Below are 20,798 nucleotides of genomic sequence, written 5' to 3' on the forward strand. Positions count from 1 at the left end.
AAAAAAAAAAAAAAAAAAGAATGATCTCTAAGACACATTAGGAGGTAAAAAAAAGGAATGTACTGCATGCCACCTTTTGTGCAAGAAAAAGTATTTGTTTATATTCTCCTACAGAAACTCTACAAGGATACACAAGAGATTAATGAAAGTAGTTACCTGTACTGGGTGGGGCATAATTCTCAATTTAAACCTTTTTATATATTTTTTATTTTTCAACTTTATGAATACTTTTACCTATTTTTTTAAAAAAAGAAAGGAAGTGGCCAGGCACAGTGGCTCACGCCTGTAATCTCAGCACTTTGGGAGGCCAAGGCAGGTGGATCACCTGAGGTCGGGAGTTCGAGACCAGCCTGACCAACATGGAGAAACCCCATCTCTACTAAAACACAAAATTAGCCGGGCATGGTGGCGCATGCCTGTAATCCCAGCTACTCGGAAGGCTGAGGCAGGAGAATCACTTGAACCTGGGAGGCGGAGGTTGTGGTGAGCCGAGATCGTGCCACTGCACTCCAGCCTGGGCAACAAGAGCAAAACTCTGTCTCAAAATAGTAAAATAATAAATAAATAAATAAAATAAAATTAAAATAAAAGAAAGGAAGCACACTCCCTTGATGTGTACAGAGCATTTAGCATATACATACAGCATATAGCCTCTGGAAGTCAGAGGTGGCAGGAAAGGGGCAAACTACCTGAGCAGAGGTGACCATTCAGTGAGAAGGGGCAGGATCCCTGTCAAGGGAAAGCACAGGGCCTGGGGCACCTTGTCTGTGGCACTGCTCAGAAGCTACAGCTGATATCCTTAACAGTGAGCCTGAGTCCTACAGGAGAGGTCACGCCAATCACTAAACTCAATAGTGCCGGCTGGAAGTAAGCTCCTCCCCGAGTGCGCCTCCTCTCCCCAACCTCCGTGGCTTGGTAAAGGCAACTTACAGACTGGTGCCAACATGTCCCTCCAGCCTTGTATCACAACCTTCCCCTGCATGAGTCCCAAGTCCTATCTGAGCTTCTCACTGTTCCCTTAATGATACACTCTGTATGCTGGAACTGTCTCCTCCAGCCCATTTCCTTGGCAAACTCCTAAACAATCTTCAAGACCCATCGCAAAATGGCACCACGACAGTGCACAGTTGTGCTCTCCTGTGTTCCCACAGCACAGATGCTCCTCTGTATAGAACTGATGCTGAATCGGAATCCTCCTTTATCCATTCATGGTCTACCTCCTCCAACACAAACAACTATGTGCCTGGCACACAGTAGGTACTCAATGCTGAATGAATTGAGTCCTAGACACCGGGATTCAGAGAGAAGTCAGAGACCCTTCTCTTAGGAAACTACAATCTCACAGGGAGGAAAATACAGACACTCAGCTATGTAAATAGCTAGTAAAGGCATGGCTAGGAACTCCATGAGACCACCTACGCATCACAGGTTGTCATGAGTATTAAATGAAAGAACACATTTAAGGTATTCAGCACAGTGTGTGGCACATAACGTGACACTGTTATTATATCATTACACTCCTGGATTGATGTCACATGGAAAAACAGACGCTGGATAATGCCGGGCTTCAGAGGAGGATGGGAATCACTCCTAGTAAGGTGGGGTCCTAGAGATAATATGTAATCTGGACTCCATGCAATGAGGGGGTTTCTATCAAGTTGGCAGGAAGAGGGTCCAAGTGGAACAGGCAGGGCACCCAGGGCCCTTATCCAGGCCCATTTCTGACATTTCCTCCTTGGAAAAGGACCAGCCCTGCCTGGCTCTGGGCCTGCTCAGCCCTCCAGCCCCTGTTCTCTCTCATCCCTTCCTTCACAGGAAATAGTAACACACTCCTGCCTCCGCTTCCTTACCACCCACCTATCCTCAATCTTGTGCAATCTGGCTCCTGGCCCCATGCACAGCAGAAAGCCTTCTCTTGACAAGCTCCCATCCCTGAGTCTAACAGCCTTTGGACCACATCTTTCTTGGCCTTTCTGCAGCATCCATCATCGCTGGTGACACCTCCTGCTTGTGAATGTCTGCTCCTTTGGCTGGCTTCCTTCCCTGTTTCTGCTCCCATTTCGATTCCTGCCATCTGAACTTGGTCTCCTTTTGTTTCACAGACGCTAACTAAGGCCACATACGCCAAGCACCAGCCCAGCACCTGGCATGTGGTTAGTGCTGGCTTCCTGTCTCCTGCCCCTTCTCCCTCTGCTGGTCTCTCCTCTTTCTCCTTCCCCACACAGGTAGGCCTGCCCCAGGGTTCGGCCCTCTCCCTCCCCTCTTCTCTGCTCTGAAGTCTGACTGCCCAGGTTCAGACTTATCTCTGTCTCTTAGGAGCTGTGGGACCTTGGGCAATTTACTTAACCTCTCTGAGTATCATTTTTCTCATCTGTAAAATGGCATAAAAATAGTGTTTCCCTATAGGATTATTTCAAAGATTAATGAGATGATGCATTCAGAGTGCTTAGCATAGCACCTGGCTCATGCAAGTGCTTGATAAAGGTTATCTGCTATTACTGTTATTCCACCTGATTCAACTATTACTCCACCTCTAATCCTGACCATCCTCCTAAACCTAGATGTCCCAGAGGCACCTCAATCTCAACATGCCTCAAATGGAACTCTTTTCCCCAGGCCTGTTTCTTCCTCTCCAAAGTCGCTAGGCCCTCTACCTTCCTGGTGCAGAGAGAAACATGGGACACCTGTGCTTCTGTCTCTCCTGCCTCCTCAAAACACCCAGGACCCAGGCTGGTCAGGGAAGGCTTCTTAGAGGAGCCAGCAGGTGATCAGGGACCAGGTTAGGGGGGAAAAGGGCACTCCAGACCTGAGCATCTCTGGCACCAAACTCTGCAGCCCTTTCCCCTTTTCTGAGCTCCTAGCAGGATTGCTCTTCCCAGCTCTGTGGCTGGGTGAGGCTGTGTAACTGGCAGACAGCCCCACCTATGAATTGTGGACAAAAATGATGTGTGTCACTTCCTAGCTGGGACATTTAATACCAAGGCCAGGCTTACTTAAGCCTCTCTTTCCCTCTGCCACTGTGGCCAGAAATGTTCCCAAAAGGCATGCTGAAGCAAAGACAACACTGATGCAGGGCAGAGCCCCCACCAACTCACGATGTGCAGTCCACATGTATTGGGCATAAGGAAACCTAGTACTTGTAAGCCACTAGGATTTTCCTTTTTAATATTTCTTTTTTTTTTTTTTGAGATGGCGTCTTGCTCTATCGCCAGGCTAGAGTGCAGTGGCATGATCTCAGCTCACTGCAACCTCCACCTCCCGGGTTTAAGTGATTCTTCTGCCTCAGCCTCCTGAGTAGCTGGGACTACAGGCATGTGCCACCATGCCCAGCTAATTTTTGTATTTTTAGTAGAGACGGGGTTTCAACATGTTGGCCAGGATGGTCTCAATCTCTTGAGCGTGTGATCTGCCCACTTCGGCCTCTCAAAAGTGCTGGGATTACAGGCATAAGCCACCATGCCCGGCCTTTTCATTAAGTTTTTTGAGACAGAGTCTCACTCTGTTGTCCAGGCTGGAGTGCAGTGGTGCAATCTCGGCTCACGGCAACCTCTGTCTCTTGGGTTCAAGCAATTCTTGTGCTCAGCCTCCTGAGTAGCTGGGACTACAGGCGCATGCCACCATGCCCAGCTAATTTTTGTACTTTTAGTAGAGACAAGGTTTCACCATGTTGCCCAGGCTGGTCTCAATCTCCTAGCTTCAAGCTATTTGCCCGCCTTGGTCTCCCAAAATGCTGGGATCACAGGTGTGAGCCACTGCACCTGTACAGCCACTGGGATTTTATGACTTCTTGTTACTACGGCATACCTTACCTTCTCCTGACTAGGGTATAACACAGCATCCCACGCTCCAAGTGGGAAAAGTACAAAGGAAGTTCCAGGGATGGGAAACTAGGCTAGAGGCTCGAACGGAGAGAGCTGATGGAGCAAGAGGGTCTAGTCGGCCTGTTCCTGGGCTATCTTGAGCACTCCTTGGCACTGTTCAACTGCTTGTCTTCGAGTCTTTGATGCAATCTGTCCAAGGGGGAGTTCCCAGCCCAACTCCGACCATAAGACCCCACGCTCCTGCAGAGCCTGGATGTCTCCTATCAGCATACCCACTGTGCATTGTTATAATTCTTGTCTGCTTCCCCGACTATAAGCTCCATGAGAGAGCTGTGGCCATCTTACTTATCACCAGAGCCTAGAACAGTGCCTGGAACTTATTAGATGCTTAGTAACATTGCTGAATGAAGGAATGAATGAATGAACACATAAATGGAGGTGAACCAGGTACACTGTGTACATTTCAGGGAAGGAGGGCAAGGCCCAGTCCAAGCCTCTGGTCCCCTACTTGGAAGCTTGGCCTCCTTCTAGAAGACCAGCCATCCTGGGTAACAGAGCCCAGGGGTCCTGGCTGGCCCCCGGGACGGCCTTGTTGGAACTCACCCACATAATAGGAAAGGGTGCGCTTGAGCCGGTCGAAGACAAACCAACGCTTCTTCCATGATTTAATCTTGCCGCCCATCTTGACCAAGTAGCCACGGCAGACCTGGTGGGAAGCAGGAGTAAGGAGGGACCCAAATGTGCAGCCCTTAAGCCTTAAGTGTGTGCCATCGCCTGTGCCTGTATTCATGGGGGACTGTCCCCAACATCTCTTCAGGCCAGCACACCAGGTCCTGGGACAGAGATCTGGTTAGATAAGGTAGAGACTGACGCCACTATTCCAACGACCCAGGAGGTGCCTCTCACAATGGGGTCCTCCCTCTCCCCAGCACCCTAGGGCCACACACGCCTTGTACCTTGCTGCTGAGCACCACGTGCAGGCAGGTATCAACACCATGGCCTGATGACTCAATATGTGTCTTCAGGTCAAAGTCCTCCTTCCGGATTGGCAGGTAGCGGGTCAGGGGTCGTGCCTGGGAGCAAGAGGGAGGGTCAGGAGAGTTTCCTCTCTTCCCTCATTATTTCCCTGTCCAGGCCCCTTGGCTTCACTTCTAAACCCCAACAGCCTGACATCACCCATCCCCAACCCATGGTGGTCACTCGGGCTCCATAGGGCTTATAGCAAAAGTGGGGACCTACCATGCCTACGTTGACTCTATCTAGGGCCAGGCAAACTGTGAAGTCACTCTGTGCCTCAGTTTTCCCACCTATAACCAAGACACAGCATCTTTGTCTTGCCCTGTCCCTCCTTTCCCTCCTGAGCCAAACAGAATAAAGTAAGAGGCCAGATAAGAACTCTGGGAAGAAAAGCCCAATAAGAAATCTAGTCTCTGACTTCCCATGGGACCTTGTTTGGGTCACATCCCTTCTCTGGTCCTCAGTTTCCTTCCATGTAAAACATGGGCTTTGAACTAGGTAATTACTAAGGTTTACTCTACGTCTGATACGAACTAGAATTCTCAGTCAGCTAGAATATTTTTCTACTCTTCCTTTCCCAGAAGAACATTAAAATGGCCAGGAAACACCACACATTATTTAAAGAAAAAAAACAGAACACACAACCCCATAGATAGCTGATTCTATCCATCTCCCACACCAGACACCAGTGGCCACTGCTGCAATGCCTGAGCCCCAGGACAGGGGCTAGAAGACAGACTCCCAGAGCAGTCACTGACTAAAGCAGGAAAGGGAAACCAGGCATTTTACAAATATTCCAACCACAGGGGTAAAAATCACAGAGCTTCATTTTTTGTTGTTGTTGTTGTTTTTTCCTGAGACAGAATTTCACTCTGTCATCCAGGCTGGAGTGCAGTGGCACGATCTCAGCTCACTGCAACCTTCATCTCCTGGATTCAGGCAATTCTCATGCCTCAGCCATCAGAGTAAGCTGGGATTACAGGTGTGTGATACCATGTCCTGCTAATTTTTGTATTTTTTGTAGTGATGGGGTTTCGCCAAGTTGGCCAGGCTGGTCTCTGAACTCCTGGCCTCAAGTGATCTGTGTACCTCGGTCTCCCAAAGTGCTGGGATTACAGGTGTGAGCCACTGTGCCCAGCCCCTTCTCATTATTTCCCAAACCCAATCCAGTTGACGTATCCCTTGGAATTTATTTTGTTGCATTGTAGGAAATGAGGGAGCTGTGATCACTGCTTGGGAAAGATTCCACGGGACTCCCAACCTGGGGAAGCCTACAGAGACCTAATCAGAAGGGACAGCCTATCTAAGTCCTACAGATTCTCATGGGGGGTTGTAGGAGTTAGGATTTGGGACCAGAGACATGGGCAGATTTCCCAGCCCAAACCAATTTCTCCTGCTTTCAATTGTTCTGCTCAAGGCTCCTGTTTAAGGAGAAAGGGTAGGGCTGGCTTTTGGGCAAGGAGAAATTTCTGTCCCGAAGAGAAACTAGTACAGTTCTGTCTTGGAGACGTAAACCAAAAGTCAGAGTGAGGTCATCCACTGATGGTGGGGACTGGAGATGAAAGGTCCTGTGGGGTGTGCACACCCTGAAGTTCCACATACAGGAAGGGCAGCAGGGGAAGCAGAAGGGAAGGTGCAGTGCAGGCTCATGAAGCAGATCTGAAGCCCTGGAGAGGCCAAGGAGAGCCACTCTGATTCCTGACTACCAGCTCCCATCTCTGGGACACCTATCCAGACCCTATTCTCTGACCCTGGATGTCTGCAAGGTGGCCTGTCACATCCTTACAACCCACTACCCTAGCACACACACACACATTTGAACAGTCCTGGTAGGTCTATGTTTTGGGGTCAATGAGTCCCAGGTAGAATTCTGCTTGTGTTAAGCCAACAGCAATCTTTTCTGGAGTAGAACAGGTCTTACAGCCCAACACAGAAACCCTGGGTTCTCCCCACTTCTCTACAGCCCTCACCGTCAAGCCAACCACCACTGTGCTCCACCGCCCATTCACCTGGGAAAATTGTTTCTCCCGCATCTTGACCTCCTTCTCCACCAGCTGCTGCCTCCGGGCACTCTCACTCTGTAGCCTCCGTTCTACCTGCTCACGCCTTCGCCGCTCCTCCTCCAGGGCCTGCCGCCGCAGCTCCATCTCCCGCTCCTGCCCCCAAAGCCAAGGGGTCAGCACCTATGGCCATCCTCTTCCCCCCACTGGCCCTCGTCACACCTGGGCAGGGCTGCAGGAGGCATCTACCTCAGGGTAGTCTGGCATGAGGAGGCATCATCTTCAAAGCCCACCCTCTCCAAGAGCCCTGGCTGGTTAAAGAGAAATGCTTTAAGCATGACTGTCCTGACTTCAAACCCTGGCCCTGCTACCACTATGGGCTCTGTGATCTTGATAAAATCATTTAAACTTTGTTTGTTTTTTTTTGTTGGAGACTGAGTCTCACTCTGTTGCCCAGGCCGGAGTGCAATGGCGTGATCTCGGCTCACTGCAACCTCTGCCTCCCAGGTTCAAGTGATTCTTCTGCCTTAGCCTCCCAAGTAGTTGGGATTACAGGCACCTGCCACCATGCCCGCCTAACTTTTTTGTATTTTTAGTAGACAGAGTTTCACCAGGTTGGCCAGGCTAGTCTCGAACTCCTGACCTCAGGTGATCCGCCTGCCTTGGCCTCCCAAAGTGCTGGAATTACAGGCGTGAGCCACCACACCCAGTCATTTAAACTTTTTAAGCCTCAATTGCCTCATTTGTGAAATGAAGTTAAGAATACCCATTCCTGGAATTATAGTGAAAATGAAATTAGATCATGTATATAAATGCCCATTACTGATTCCAGTAGGAAAGCACTCAAAAAATAAATGGGGCTCTGACAATTGTATCTGAATTCTCGGAACGTGGGTTATCTAGACAACTTTTTTTGACAGCTAATATATAGTCCTTTCCCAATCACTAACTGAAGGCCTTTTGAAACTCCAAATTAGAAACATCTGCTATTGAACTTCAAACTTTATGGGCACAAAGTGACTACAGACTAAGGTCAGAACTGAACTTATAAAAGCCACTATAAAAGGATTTTAGAAGTCATTAAAACAAATAATTAAAAACAGAGCATGTCAGTGATGCTTTGTATGTCTTAATTACTAATAAAGACCTCCTATACCATTAACTCCCATTTACTATTTCTTCCCAGCTCAAAACTTAGCAGAATCTCCTTTCCCCACACTTGCCAGGAGATGCTTACACATTTGCCATACTTAGACATAAATAAGATAGGAGGCATTCTTTTGTGGCTGGGCCTCCATTCAAACTGTCAGTATCTGTTTTTTATTAAATCCCTCAAACTGCTGACCTTACTCTCTGCGTCCCACTCTCATCTCAAACATGCAGAGTGCCTTGAATGGTGGACACAGAACAGCTCCTGCAGATCCTTTATTTATTCTCCTTCCTAGGCACACATTTCATCAGCCTGCCTATGCCCAGGATAAACCACGGGTCCCTCTTTGCTGAATCCCAGCTCCATGCCCATGTGAAGGAGCTGTCAGCCCTCTCTGCTCCCAAGGCTCCCCAGCCAACACCTCTACTCTGACTTGGACATCTGCCTCCTCCTCTGGTCTATACTTCACCCACAGTTCCTGCCTTTCCTAATCAGTCCCAAGAGGAATGGCCTGCCATGAAGGTAGACAGGAATCAAAATTCCTGTAGTTGCCAAAAAGTCTACAGAAGTAAACATGCAAAAACTGGAAGTTTCCGTACAAGAAATTACTGGTTGGAGAATGGTTACTGTGCTGCCTTCTCTGTTCCTAAGAGCCATGAAGTTGTAATCTCACCAAGGTTCCCTAAACCCGTTTGAGGAATACAACCTTTTAAAACATTTTCTACCCCAAGGGAATGTGGCAAGGCTAATATGGGTGGAAGGGCTTGAGGTGGAGCACAGGCCCTTGACAGGCAGCAGGCAGCTCTGTGCCCCATCACCTTGTGCCTCCCTGATCCAGGTCAGACTCACCCTCGACTCCATGAGCCGGTTCTTCTCTGCGTGAGCCTCTTTCAGCATCTTCTCCATCTCCTCGATCTTCCCCATGTCCAGACCACTCGCACTGGGGAGAGAAGGGGAAGAATAGGTGCATCAAGGAGCTGAGGCGGTGGCTGAGGGAGGCTGTGGGCCCAGGCGTGGGGGGTACCTGGACATGTTGTCAGGGGAGCAGGCCGAGTTGCCCCCAGTGGAGATGCTGGTCTCCATGCTGTCAGAACTCTCCAGACTCAGCGTATCGTAGGCGTGCTCACCCTCCTCCCCACGCTCCCGCCCCGCAGGCAGGTGGTGTAGGATAGAGTGGTGCATGAGAGTGGGGAAGCCTGAGGGGCCCGCTGGGAAGGGGGCTGCCCCGTGCAGGGCATCCCACTGGCACTGTGCCTCAGCTGCCGCTTTCTGCTTCAGCTCAGCCAGTCGCCGCCGTTGCTCTTCAATCACCTGTTGTCCTGCAGGAGAGACAGATGGGAGTCACAGTGGGCTCCCCACCCAGTTAAGGAGCAGGCCAGTGGCAGCACCACACACAGAAGGAGGGGCAAGCAGGGAGAGGTTAACACAGAGCAGCCCCCTCTCCCCGCAGCTTCCCTAAGGCCCCTGCAGCTCCAGGCCTGGCTGCTCTGGCTCTGCCAATGCTTCAGTGCCTGCACAACCGGCCACAGATGCACAGTCCCTGGCTTCAGTGCTTTTTCGCATCCTTGAGTCCACATAGGACACCAAACCACCCAATAGGCCCGGGCCAGGCGTGACAGCCAGCTGGCTCCAGCTCACTAACCAAGGCCTAAGTAGGTCTAGGCAGGACACCATGCACCCACCCTGCCTGGCTGGAGAAGGGGAGAAAGAAGAGATGGCGGAAACCCCATGAGCACCCAGAATGCCAATGCAGACCCCCCTGCGATGCAGAAGCAAAAGCAACAAACGCGGGAAAGAAGGCAGGGGAGACATGATAGAGCACAGCTGAGGGCAAAAGAGAGGCCAGCTGGAGGAGTGAGGCCAGCAGACACCCCAACCCAGCTCAGCCTGGGACCCTGCCTGCAGGCAGTGGAGACCTGGGCAGGACACATCATGCTGATGCCAGGGCAGGGGCTGCCTGGCCAAAGCAATGCCCTCTGTGACCAACGTTCTACCTGCTGGGTCGTCGGTTGGGAGGGGCTCGGCGGGAAGCAACTCGACTGGCGTGGGGGACCCCGGGCAGAGGGTACGGTAGAGACACAGGGTGGGTAAGAGGAGAGAGAGGCACAGACATGGGCTTTCAAAACAACCAAATTGCACACAAGCAACAAGGACTCCTGGGTCCCCAGAGCCAATATCTCAGGCAACCATTTCTAGAAGTAATCAAATCCATCCCCTGCCTCCAGAGAGGGCAATGTCTAACCCGACTCAGGTCAACAAGCAGTTCCCGTATTGGCTAGGCTCTCTAGGAAAGATGTCACAGCCCCCTAGGCCCTTAGTCTTCGGCCCTGAAGGCTTTAGATAAATATCCAGGAAGCTCTTCTTTAGGTACCCACTCCTCTAAATCCTTTCTGCTCTGGCCTAGATCTCAGTGAAAGGAAAAACATCCTGTGAAAGGTGTGAGCATAGAGGAAGCATGGCAACTATCCAGGGTCCCCTCAGAAGAGCAGGTGGGCTGGCGGGGCAGTCACTCACCCTTCTGTTGCAGAGCTAGTTGGCGCTTGGTCTCAATGTCCTGCAGCGTGGCTGCCAGGTTGCGAGGAAGGCTGCCTGTGCCATTCTGGGTGAGTAGAGCGCTCTGCAGAGGAATGGAGAGTTTGGACCTGGGCTCAGAAGGCCCTCACCCCCATTCCCAAGGCTTTTATGGGTGGTCTTGGCCTCTCCCCAGCATGGCAGTCTCCATCCCCTGCCACATGTGCAGCCCCACCCACTGTCCTCAGACCTTTGGGGAGGGGCTACGCCCCAGGGTAGCCACGCTGAGCTGGGAGGAGGAGGAGGAAGAGCCAGAGGAGGAGGGGAGGGGGCCGCTGCGGGTCCGGGGAAGGGGGCTGGTGGCCTCGCCATCCATCTTGGAGCGGTAAACCTGGAAAGAAAAGATAGTGCCCAGTGACTTCTGGCTCCCCCATTGGCCACCTCCCCCATGTCACCTAGTCTGGCTGTGATCTGACGTATCACCCTGGCACTAGGCCTCAGGCCTTCTGGCTCTGACAACAAGCCTCCTGAGCCAGCCCAATGGCCAGATGCTATTGGCAGCTGCCAATTCTCCTTTCCATGCTGTTCTTCCCTGGGCCAATCCCTAGCCCAACCCTGGGTCTAAGAAAAGACCTGTAAACAGACCCATGCAAGGATTTAATGTCAGTCAGGCAGGGTTGTGCAGGAGACCAACTAGAAACTGGGTTCCCTCTGGTCCTAGCTCGGTCACACACCTCCCTACTCTGGGCCTTGGCTTCCTTCTCTGCAAAAGAAGGGGGTAGGACTAGACTAAATAATGGCCAAGCTCCCCTGCAGCACTAGCATGTGGTAAATATGGCCCTTAGCATCACAAACCCTGACTTGGCATAAGCTCTGCTACTTCTTAGCTGTGTGGCCTTGGAAAGATTACTTATCTTCTCCATGCTCCAGTGTTTCATCTATAAAATGAGTTAACTTTATCTACCTCAAACGCCTATGGTGATGATTAAGAGAATCAAAACATGTTAAAGTCTCTAACCAGCTGGGTACACAGTAGAAGTCTTATATGATCAAACTCCTCCCCAAGGAAACATGAAATTTTAGCTGAGGTCACAGTCTTACAGATGCAGTGCATTCACTCAACGGATGATCTTAAATGGTCAATGTTAGGCACTGCAGCAGGTCAGTGGAGGAAACCTAAGGAGAAGACTAGCCCAGCTCCCTTTCCCACCCCATGGTCAGTTGCTTGCTGCAGGTTCAGGTAGGCCCACGCCCTCCATGGCAACTCTGCGGAGGCTTGGGCTGTCACTTCAGAGTCTTTGCCCCTTGTTTTCTGCTTCCAAGTGTCACTGCTGGAGAAACCAGGAGAACAAAATACTGGCAGTTCTCCCAGGACACACTAGTTCCAGTTGCCACAGGCCCAAGAGCCTGTCAGGCCCCCAGACTGGGTGAGAAGCTCTGGGTGTTGGGGGCTGCCAAGCATAGGCCAGACCCACAGCCTAGCTCACCACAGGGCATCAAACAGTTCCCAACCTGACCATAGCTCCAGAATCCCATTCCACCAGACACTCAATCAGACAGTTTTAGACTATGGAGGCTGGCCCTCTGGTTGCCCAAATGCCAGGAGAGCTGCCCAAGGAGTGACCTTCTCAGGGCCCAGAGGTGCCCTCATTGCCCTGACTGGGCTGACGCCTCCACTCAAGGTGGTACTGTGTGGCTGATGGATTGGCAGGAGGTATCAGAGTGGACAGGTACAAAGGCTGGGGAGGATGGGCAGTGAAGGAGGGGTTACCTGCAGCTGACGGGAAGCTTTGGCGGGCAGAGGCGGGGGAGAAGAGTGAGGGGAGGCTGCAGTGGGGCCAGTCCCCAGCCCGGCCATCAGCTCCTGGTACCACTGCTCTAAGTCTACAGCAGGGAGCAGCAGCTTCTCCATCTGGAGGTGGGAATAGGGAGGGGAAAAGGGGACAGGAGGGGAAGGATGGAGAGGAAAGGCCAGGAAATAAAGGGAAAGGAAAAGGCAGGAGAAGGGAGAAAGAAGAAAGAAGAGGAAGAAGGAGGGGGAAAGGTTAAAGGAAGGCCATATCAGGGGAATGGACAGGAAGGTGAAGGAAGAAGGGGAGGAAGGAAGGGAGAAAGGAGAGCATCAAGAAAAAGAAGAGAAAAACAGTGAGACAACAGTTGCCCTGAATGTACTAAGGGCAAAGAGAAACAGTCAGGGTACAACTTCCAGACCACAGACACGTGCTACACCAGCCATGAAACCAGCCACCAGACAGAGCCTGCAGGCACTGGGCACTCCCCTTGGGCTGGCCCAGAGCCAGGAGGCCAGGTGAACAGGAGCAAAACACACACGGAGCACACCAGTCATGGGTGGGGGTAGCAAGAACTCACAGACCACCAACCTTGGGTGAAGGCGTGATGGAAGCAAACGAGGAGGAGGGCAGCATGGGAGGAAGGCAGGTGGTGGGAACCAGGTCCCGGGAGGCGGAGGCCCAGGGAGAAAGGCCTGGCACAGGGGCTGGGGGCATGGGCGAGGTGTCCCGCATCACCTTTAGCTGCTCAAGCATCACGTACTTGGGGCAAGGCCAGACGCAGGAGGGAATATAAGAGGTTAATGGAACTAGAATACATAAGATGGCCCTACCCACAGGGGAAGAGAGGGAAAGGACAGGAAGTACAGAGCCTGCAGCCTAGGAAAACCAGAGTCCTCTCAACTCGATGCCCTCATCCTAGAGCAGAAGGCCTGCCCCTTCCCAGGCCATAGGAGCTGAAGAAAGCTCCCAAGGCCCCAGGGGAGAAAAGAAACCACTCCCAACCTCCCCTTATACAGGCTGCCCTTCTCCCTCTCTGTCGAACACAGATCCTTCTGTCCCCCCAGCTCCACCCAGGCCCAAGGGGGAATCTAGGCCATCCATAAAGAGGTCCTTGGGCATTGGTGGGCACCCTCAGTGGCTGGTACCTCACTGTCAGGCAGGGGCTGGGCAAGCACACTGGCGGGGGGGGTGGCAGAAGCATAGGGGTCCAAGCGGGAACACAGCTGGAAAACTTCTGCCAGGGTCACATATTCCTGGGGTGCCCAGTGGAAGGGGTAGGGGTGGGCAAAGAAAGGGGTTAACAGGGTTCAACAAGGTGCCCAACACCCCAAACTCCATGCCAGGCCACAGGGCCATCACTCCAGGTCAATACAAACTCCAAGGCAGGGGTAGGGTGCCTGCTATGCCCATAGATGGCTGCAAGGAGTGATAGAGACCAGAAAAGGGCAGCAGAACCAACAGTCTGAAGGCTCCTCCTGCCCCTCCACTCTTGGAGCCACCTTGGCATCCAGTCCTGACCCAAGCAGACCCTGAAGGCCCATACCTGAATTTGCCCTGGGCTGGGGACAGGCAAAGAAGCCCACAGAAGGCCTTCTAAGAGTACACTGAGGATCAGAACCCAGCTCCCAGAGAACCCCCATCCCCAACAACCTGGCAGTCCCCAGTGGAGCACACACATGCAGCACTGGGCACCAGTCATACCATTCCCCAGGGTCCCCTCACACCCCATCAGCCCGGGCAGGAGCTAGAAACAGGTGGGGAAAGGTGGAGACATCACCAGGGCCTGAGCAAGATGGGCTGTGAGAAAGAGGCCTTAGCAAGGAACAGCTAAAAGCCTAGCAGAAAAATGGGCCCACTACCCAAGGTGAGTCCTTGGAAAGATGCCAACACATTCAACTGTGGGTTGGCAGAACAGGGACTGTCGTATTCATCACCTGTCCTTAGAAACTGAGCTTATCGGCCGGACGCGGTGGCTCAAGCCTGTAATCCCAGCACTTTGGGAGGCCGAGACGGGTGGATCACGAGGTCAGGAGATCGAGACCATCCTGCCCTACACGGTGAAACCCCGTCTCTACTAAAAAATACAAAAAAACTAGCCAGGCGAGATGGCGGGCGCCTGTAGTCCCAGCTACTCGGGAGGCTGAGGCAGGAGAATGGCGTAAAACCCAGGAGGCGGAGCTTGCAGTGAGTCGAGATTGCGCCACTGTACTCCAGCCTGGGCAACAGAGCCAGACTCCATCTCAAAAAAAAAAAAAAAAAAAGAAACTGAGCTTATCTGGGTGCTGGGAGCATGGTAGACCTCCACAATGCATGCTGAATCAAAGTGCAGGATCATAAGCCTGCCCTACCCAAGGCCCATCCAGGCCTAGCTCTAGAACCAGGTTGTCCTCTGGGGTCATGGAAAAGAAAAATGAGCCAGAGGGTCCAGCATGTTGTGAGAACTGATGAATGGCATGCAGAATATAGGCAAATTAATATGCAATTCAATGGGCTGCCCAGGCACTCTATGGAATGGCGGCATGGCACGCTCACACACACTCTCCCAAACTCTGGCCAGCCAAGAAACTATCACCACATGCCCTTCAGCTAAGCCCTGGGAGGAGCTGTAGGCAGAGGCTCAGCGGGCAGGCAGGCAGGCAGTGGGCAAAGCAGAGCACGCACTTAGCTGTGATTACCTCTTGTGCTTTGGGGCAGAGAAGAGTGGAACCAGGTGGGGTTAAAGAGACAGAGGAGGCCCCAGCCTGAGAAGACCCTGGGAAAAGGCCCAGAGCCTTAGTCCCCAGCCCCATCTCTGAGGACTCGGGGATGAGCAGCTCGGCCTACAGAGAGGGGACAGAGTGAGGGGCTGCATCCCTCACACTTGTCCCAGTTCCCCACCCCAGGCCTTAAATTGTTTGTGTAGTGAGGCAGGGAGGGAGGGAATGAAGTTGGTAAACCAGGTATGTTCTATTTGGAACTCACACACCAGACATACAGACTTGGGAAGAACCATTTAAGGGGCCCCAATATCCTCTTCTGAGACAAACGCCTAACTCAGGACTGAAGCCCAGGAGCCCCAGGATCAGCACTCCTATATCCATATGCTCCCCTTCAAGGTGAGTCCATCCAGATCAGCCCCTACTAAGCCTCTGAGCTGTCTACCCACCCAACCCAGGCCCCTGAGTCCCCCCACATATATTCAGCCACCAAAAACAGGGAAATCAGTGGGCTCCTGGGAACGCTAAAGGCAACTAAACAGAGGCAGCTGGTGGCCATGGAAGATCAAATTCCAGAGCTTGGGGCCATTCCTCCTCAAATCTCTCCCATTCAGGGAGATGCCCCATACAACCTCAGCCACTGGGGTGAAAGTGCTGTGTGTTACTCAGAGCCTCCCAGGACACCCCCTGGGCCTGAAGCTGGGGCTAACCCAATCATGATACCTCTTTGAGGGTCGATGTGGTCTTCGGGAAAGGCCTGCCCCCTGTGAGTGAGTGGTATCTCCTTTCCAGCACAGTCAGTTTCTCCTTCTCCTGCGAGCCCAGAATGGCAGAGAGTCAAAGAGGAGTGGGAGCCAGGAGATTGTGTGAGGGGGTCCCTGTGCTCCACCCCAGCACATTTGCACCCCAGCCCTTCTGCACTCCCCTCCCATTTACCCTACTCAAAATCCCCCAGCCCAACCTGAGGGACCCTACCTTTTGCAGCAGCTGTAAGGAGGCATTCTTGTCCCGGGCCAGGCGTTCTGACTCTTGTAAGGCCTGAGCCCGGATCTGCCCAGCCTGACTGTCCAGGATGGCCAGGCGCTCCTAAAGGAGATGGGGTGGTTGATCAGGCCCTGGGGAGACAGGGCTGAGCTCAAGGTGAGAACTAGCTGGCTCTCCTGCCCAGAGACTCAAGGCTCAGGTGAAGGAGATCAACCAGCTCTTCTGCTTGGCCTCAACTCACCCTAAGAAAACACAGGCTGCCATGTGGGCTCCTTCCCTCAGGCCTTCCTCCCTCCCTTGACCAACGACCCCTGTGCCATTAGGCACACCACTCAGATCCTCTAACCTCCCTTCCCTTACCCCACAACCAATGGGTCCCAAAGCCTAGAGACACTCCATCTGCCTCATTCTCCCTGTCCCAACCCCACTTGCCACCACTCAAATCCAGGCCCTCTGCTTCCCTGGTCTGGACCTTCTCACCAGCCTCTGCTTCCACTCTCTCAACTTCCTGATTCACTCCATACTGTCACAAATGTCTTCCTAAGATGACTTTGAGGTTTGTTTGCTTATCTGAATTTTCTAATCTTTCTAAAAGAAAATTACTTTCTAAAAAGGAATATTACTTGAATAATTTTTTAAAAATCCACAAATGGCCGGGCGCGGTGGCTCAAGCCTGTAATCCCAGCACTTTGGGAGGCCGAGACGGGCGGATCACGAGGTCAGGAGATCGAGACCATCCTGGCTAACATGGTGAAACCCCATCTCTACTAAAAAAAATACAAAAAAACTAGCCGGGCGAGGTGGCGGGCGCCTGTAGTCCCAGCTACTCAGGAGGCTGAGGCAGGAGAATGGCGTAAACCCCGGAGGTGGAGCGTGCAGTGAGCTGAGATCCGGCCACTGTACTCCAGCCTGGGCGACAGAGCAAGACTCCGTCTCAAAAAAAAAAAAAAAAAAATCCACAAATAAGGTCAGGTCATGCCTCTCCTCAAAATCTTTCAGTGGCTCCTCATTACACACAGGATTAAGCACAGACTCCTTATCAGGCATTCGGGGCTCCCAAACCCTTTGCAGCTCCCCTCCCTCCTACCGCCTCCATGTTCTCTCAGCTCAGCCACACTGTACACTCAGCTGTGTAGCTGTAAACTCTCAGGCCTTTCTTATGTCGCTTCCTTAGGCCAGAAGAGCTGTCCCAATCTTCTCTATCTATCAAGAGCTTACTTATCATCTAAGATTAGACCAAATGCTACCTCCTCTCCAAAGCCTCCCTTGATTGCCACTCAATTTCTTTGCTCCTTCCTCTGTGCTCATATTCTTCTGTATCACCATCTGCCTCTATTATTGTTACTTGTGAATATATCTGTTACCACTACCACCACCCTGCCCCAAACATAAGATCCACATTGTCTTTTCTGTCTTTATACCCCCAATAGGGCTTTTAGAACAGTACCTGGCTCAACAATCATGTGCTAAAAGGAAATGAAAAGATAATAAGGGGGAAGGATGAGGGATGGGAAAAATGGGCTGGGTTAATCCCAGGAGGGCTTCCTGAAGAAGGGAGCCTTAAACCACCACCCTTAGGAGCAAATCATGGGAAAGGAAGAGTTAAAGAAGGATGATGTCCTAAATCTGGGGTCAGTCCAAAAGAAGACCAAAGTAGGCTGGCCGGGTGTGGTGGCTCACGCCTGTAATCTTAGCACTTTGGGAGGCTGAGGAGGCTGGATCACCTGAGGTTAGCAGTTTGAGACCAGCCTGGCCAACATGGTGAAATCCCATTTCTACCAAAAATACAAAAATTAGCCAGGTGTGGTGGGGGGCACCTGTAATCCTGGCTACTCGAGAGGCTGAGGCAGGAGAATCGCCTGAACCCAGGAGGTAGAGGTTGCAGTGAGCTGAGATCACACCATTGCACTCTGGCCTGGGCGACAACAGTGAGACTCTGTCTCAAAATCAACAACAACAACAAAGTAGGCTAGGCAGTAATCCTCACTGCAAGAGCCGCCATCTACTAAGAACCCATTAGGAGCCAGGAACTCTGCTAAATGTTTTGCATTTGTTATGTCATTTAATAAGCTCCCTTATGAGGCAGCTGCATTTATATCCATTTTATAGGTGAGAACACCAACATACTTAGGAGCTAAGATCTCTTAGCCAGCTAAGTGGTAGAGCAAGGACTAGAATCATCTATTGAACTCCCAGGCCAGTACTCTGAGCCACTCTGAATCAGAGTGGAAAGGGCAGGGGAGCACAGGGCACCAGGGTAGACAGAGCCTAGGGTGGGACACTAGGGTCTGAGAATGAAAGCTGGATACAGTTCCTAAGGAGGAGCATGGGGAAGAATGTGATACCCCAGGTCCCAGGGGTTGAGCTCCGGTTTCCCAGGAGCCAGAGTGGGTGTAGGAAGAGGAATCCACTACTGCCAAGCCCTCCCAAACTCCCTAGAGCTTATACTCACCAGAATCCCAAAGGGATGAGATTAGCTGATCTACAGCTCCCTACCTCATTCCCTCCAGGAAGAAGGAGGAAGAGGCTAGAGAAGTGCCCACCGCTAGCCTCAGTGCAGTACAGTAGAAGGAACATGGGATTTGGGCCAACAGGCCTGGGTTCCAGTTCTGACTCTGAAGCTTATATTATGGGAGGCTTTGGGCAAAATGTGTAGCTTCTCCTACTCCTAGTTTCCTTGTCTATAAAATGGGGATAATAGCACTTGTCTTGTGATACCATCCTAAGGACAGCATGAGGTAATCCAAGGAAGGCTCCCAGCAAAGTGCCTGACACACACTCATGTGCTTAGGTATGTCAATTTTCTTCCTTCCATTCATCAGTCAGCGCATTTGTAAGACAGCAGCTCAGGGAGAGAAGCATGGGATCTGGACTCAAGGAAAGTCCAGCAGCTCCCCATTTACCAACAGCCCCAGGCTAGCCAGCAAATCTTCTAAGTCGCCAATTTTAGACACCACTCCCCAGTCTCACCATGCTCACTTCCCCCACACTAACTCCAGCCAGGCATAATGTACATGCATGTGTGCATGTGCCTGGCCACAAGCTTCAGCCATAAGGGTGGAAGCTGCTTGAACCATCCTCTCCAGTCCCTCTCTCACCTCTTCCCAACCCTTACTAACACATACCTCCTCCCAGCTTTACTCCCCACCCTCACACACAGGCACCTGCGCCACCATCCTGTGGTCTGGCTGAGATCAGGAGCAGACAATCACAGTACCTAGCTAGCATGTCAGAGCCAACCAGGCCACAATACGCAATAACCCTTGTTTTATAGCTCAGCCAAGGCAGGAAGGAGCCATGGCTGGAACCCAAATGAATGCCCTTTCTAGGGCCCCTAGCTGGCTTTAATATCCAGATCTCAAATCTTTCTGTGTGTCCCAGCACTTCCACCAGACAAGAGCTCTGCAAGCACAGGGCAAACCTCCTCCTCCTCCATCTTTCACCTTCCTGATGGGCCAGTGCTAAGCTCTGAATAAGAGCAGAATCCACTTTCCACTGGAAGACGGAGGGGAGTCAGAGCTTAATAATAATAGCTATTCTTCACCGAGTGCTTACTACAATCACATCTTATTCTGTCTTTACATCTTGTTTAATTCTCATAACAACCTGTTATAATTCTCATTTTACAGACAAGGAAACCCAGGCACAAAAGGCGAAGTTAACTTTTGTGAAGTCATTGGGATTCAAACCCAGGTCACAGGCCTCCAACAGCACGCAGCAGGGAACGGAGTGGGGCACACCTTCCTCTTGGCGATGCTGCGCAGCAGCTCAGCCTTGCTCCGGAGCAGCCCCTGACCGGCCAGCTCACGCTCCTCCTCCACGCGGCTCTCCCGCTCCAACTGCTGGAACTCCAAGTCCTCAAAGAGCTTTGTCTCAGCCTCCAGGGCCTCTGCCTCCTTCAACGACAGTGACAAAGGGGGTTGGGTGGTGCTTGCAATGCCACTCTGCACCTGGAAGGCCAGGCCACAGGTGCATGCGTTGTATGGGGCTGGACCCGGGGAAATTGGGTAGGAAACCTGCCTTCACCCAGCTCCCGCTGTACTTGGCCTTTCCCTTTCGCGGGCATCATGGCCTGGAGCGCTGATCCCCCCAACCTTCCCGGTTCCCTCCAAGCCACAGCACCGACCCTGGTGTCCGGCAGGTACTGCAGGGGCCAGGTGGTCCCGTCCCACCGCTCTCCTCTCTTCCTTCTGGGGCGTGGCCCGCGGGGGCCGGGGGAGGGGGGGCGGTGGAACTGACCCTTCTCAGCTGCTCCTGTAACTGTTCCCGCACTGACTCGGGGCAGTTATCGAGCTGCGTCTGGAGCTCGGCGTAGAGCGCCTGGCGGGCCTCCAGGTGCCTCCGTCCCGCGGCCAGCTCCGCCCTCTCCTGGTCGGCGGGAGGGAGAGGGCGGGGCACAGGGGAGAAACAGAACACACACTCCTCAACTCCGGCCCGGCAGCGGCGGGAGGGGAGCGCGGGAGGGAGGCCAGGGCGGGACAGAATGGGGGTCGGCAATGGGGGTTGAGAGAAGAAAAAAGGCTGGAATCAAAGAGGAGAATAACCAGGTGAGGAGAAAGAAAAGAGTAGAAAGGGAAAGTGAGGAGGGAAAGAGGTGAAGAGGCAGAGGGCCCGAGGCCAGGAGCTGAAGGGTAACACAGCAGTCAGAGGTGCAGGGAGTGGGGTAACACAGGCAGAGGTGTGGGGCCAGGGCACAGATTTTGGTCTCCTGGGGTCCCTTGAACTGAAATTGTTGGGTAGGTCCTGAGAAAAGGCCCTCTGTTTTCTCTCCAAACCAGTCAAGGCTGGTTCCGCATCACAGAATCGGAGCCTCCAGTTCTCATCCC

At 52.3% G+C, this 20,798-nt stretch overlaps 1 protein-coding gene across 34 annotated transcripts in view; it reads right to left on the reverse strand.

Annotated features, from left to right (window-relative positions):
• The window catches only part of PHLDB1 (pleckstrin homology like domain family B member 1), a 55,173-nt gene that overhangs the window by 5,567 nt on the left and 28,808 nt on the right, over nucleotides 1-20,798 (reverse strand). For 11 of the 34 annotated variants that reach the window (XM_017883028.1, XM_017883030.1, XM_017883021.1 and 8 more), the window contains 16 exons: nucleotides 20,212-20,340; nucleotides 19,713-19,868; nucleotides 15,964-16,074; nucleotides 15,712-15,801; nucleotides 14,968-15,111; nucleotides 13,438-13,545; nucleotides 12,881-13,051; nucleotides 12,271-12,411; nucleotides 10,750-10,890; nucleotides 10,503-10,605; nucleotides 9,983-10,027; nucleotides 9,013-9,307; nucleotides 8,838-8,928; nucleotides 6,848-6,994; nucleotides 4,778-4,894; nucleotides 4,425-4,527 (listed from right to left, as the gene is read on the reverse strand). In XM_017883028.1, coding sequence (XP_017738517.1) covers nucleotides 4,425-4,527; nucleotides 4,778-4,894; nucleotides 6,848-6,994; nucleotides 8,838-8,928; nucleotides 9,013-9,307; nucleotides 9,983-10,027; nucleotides 10,503-10,605; nucleotides 10,750-10,890; nucleotides 12,271-12,411; nucleotides 12,881-13,051; nucleotides 13,438-13,545; nucleotides 14,968-15,111; nucleotides 15,712-15,801; nucleotides 15,964-16,074; nucleotides 19,713-19,868; nucleotides 20,212-20,340 — 2,092 coding nt within the window. The remainder of the gene's footprint in view (nucleotides 1-4,424; nucleotides 4,528-4,777; nucleotides 4,895-6,847; nucleotides 6,995-8,837; nucleotides 8,929-9,012; nucleotides 9,308-9,982; nucleotides 10,028-10,502; nucleotides 10,606-10,749; nucleotides 10,891-12,270; nucleotides 12,412-12,880; nucleotides 13,052-13,437; nucleotides 13,546-14,967; nucleotides 15,112-15,711; nucleotides 15,802-15,963; nucleotides 16,075-19,712; nucleotides 19,869-20,211; nucleotides 20,341-20,798) is intronic. The other 23 variants (XM_017883046.1, XM_017883045.1, XM_017883051.1 and 20 more) reach the window with 13 other exon arrangements.

The sequence above is a fragment of the Rhinopithecus bieti genome, unplaced genomic scaffold, assembly GCF_001698545.2.
Source record: "Rhinopithecus bieti isolate Rb0 unplaced genomic scaffold, ASM169854v2 scaffold_11964, whole genome shotgun sequence".
Classification (NCBI taxonomy): domain Eukaryota; kingdom Metazoa; phylum Chordata; class Mammalia; order Primates; family Cercopithecidae; genus Rhinopithecus; species Rhinopithecus bieti.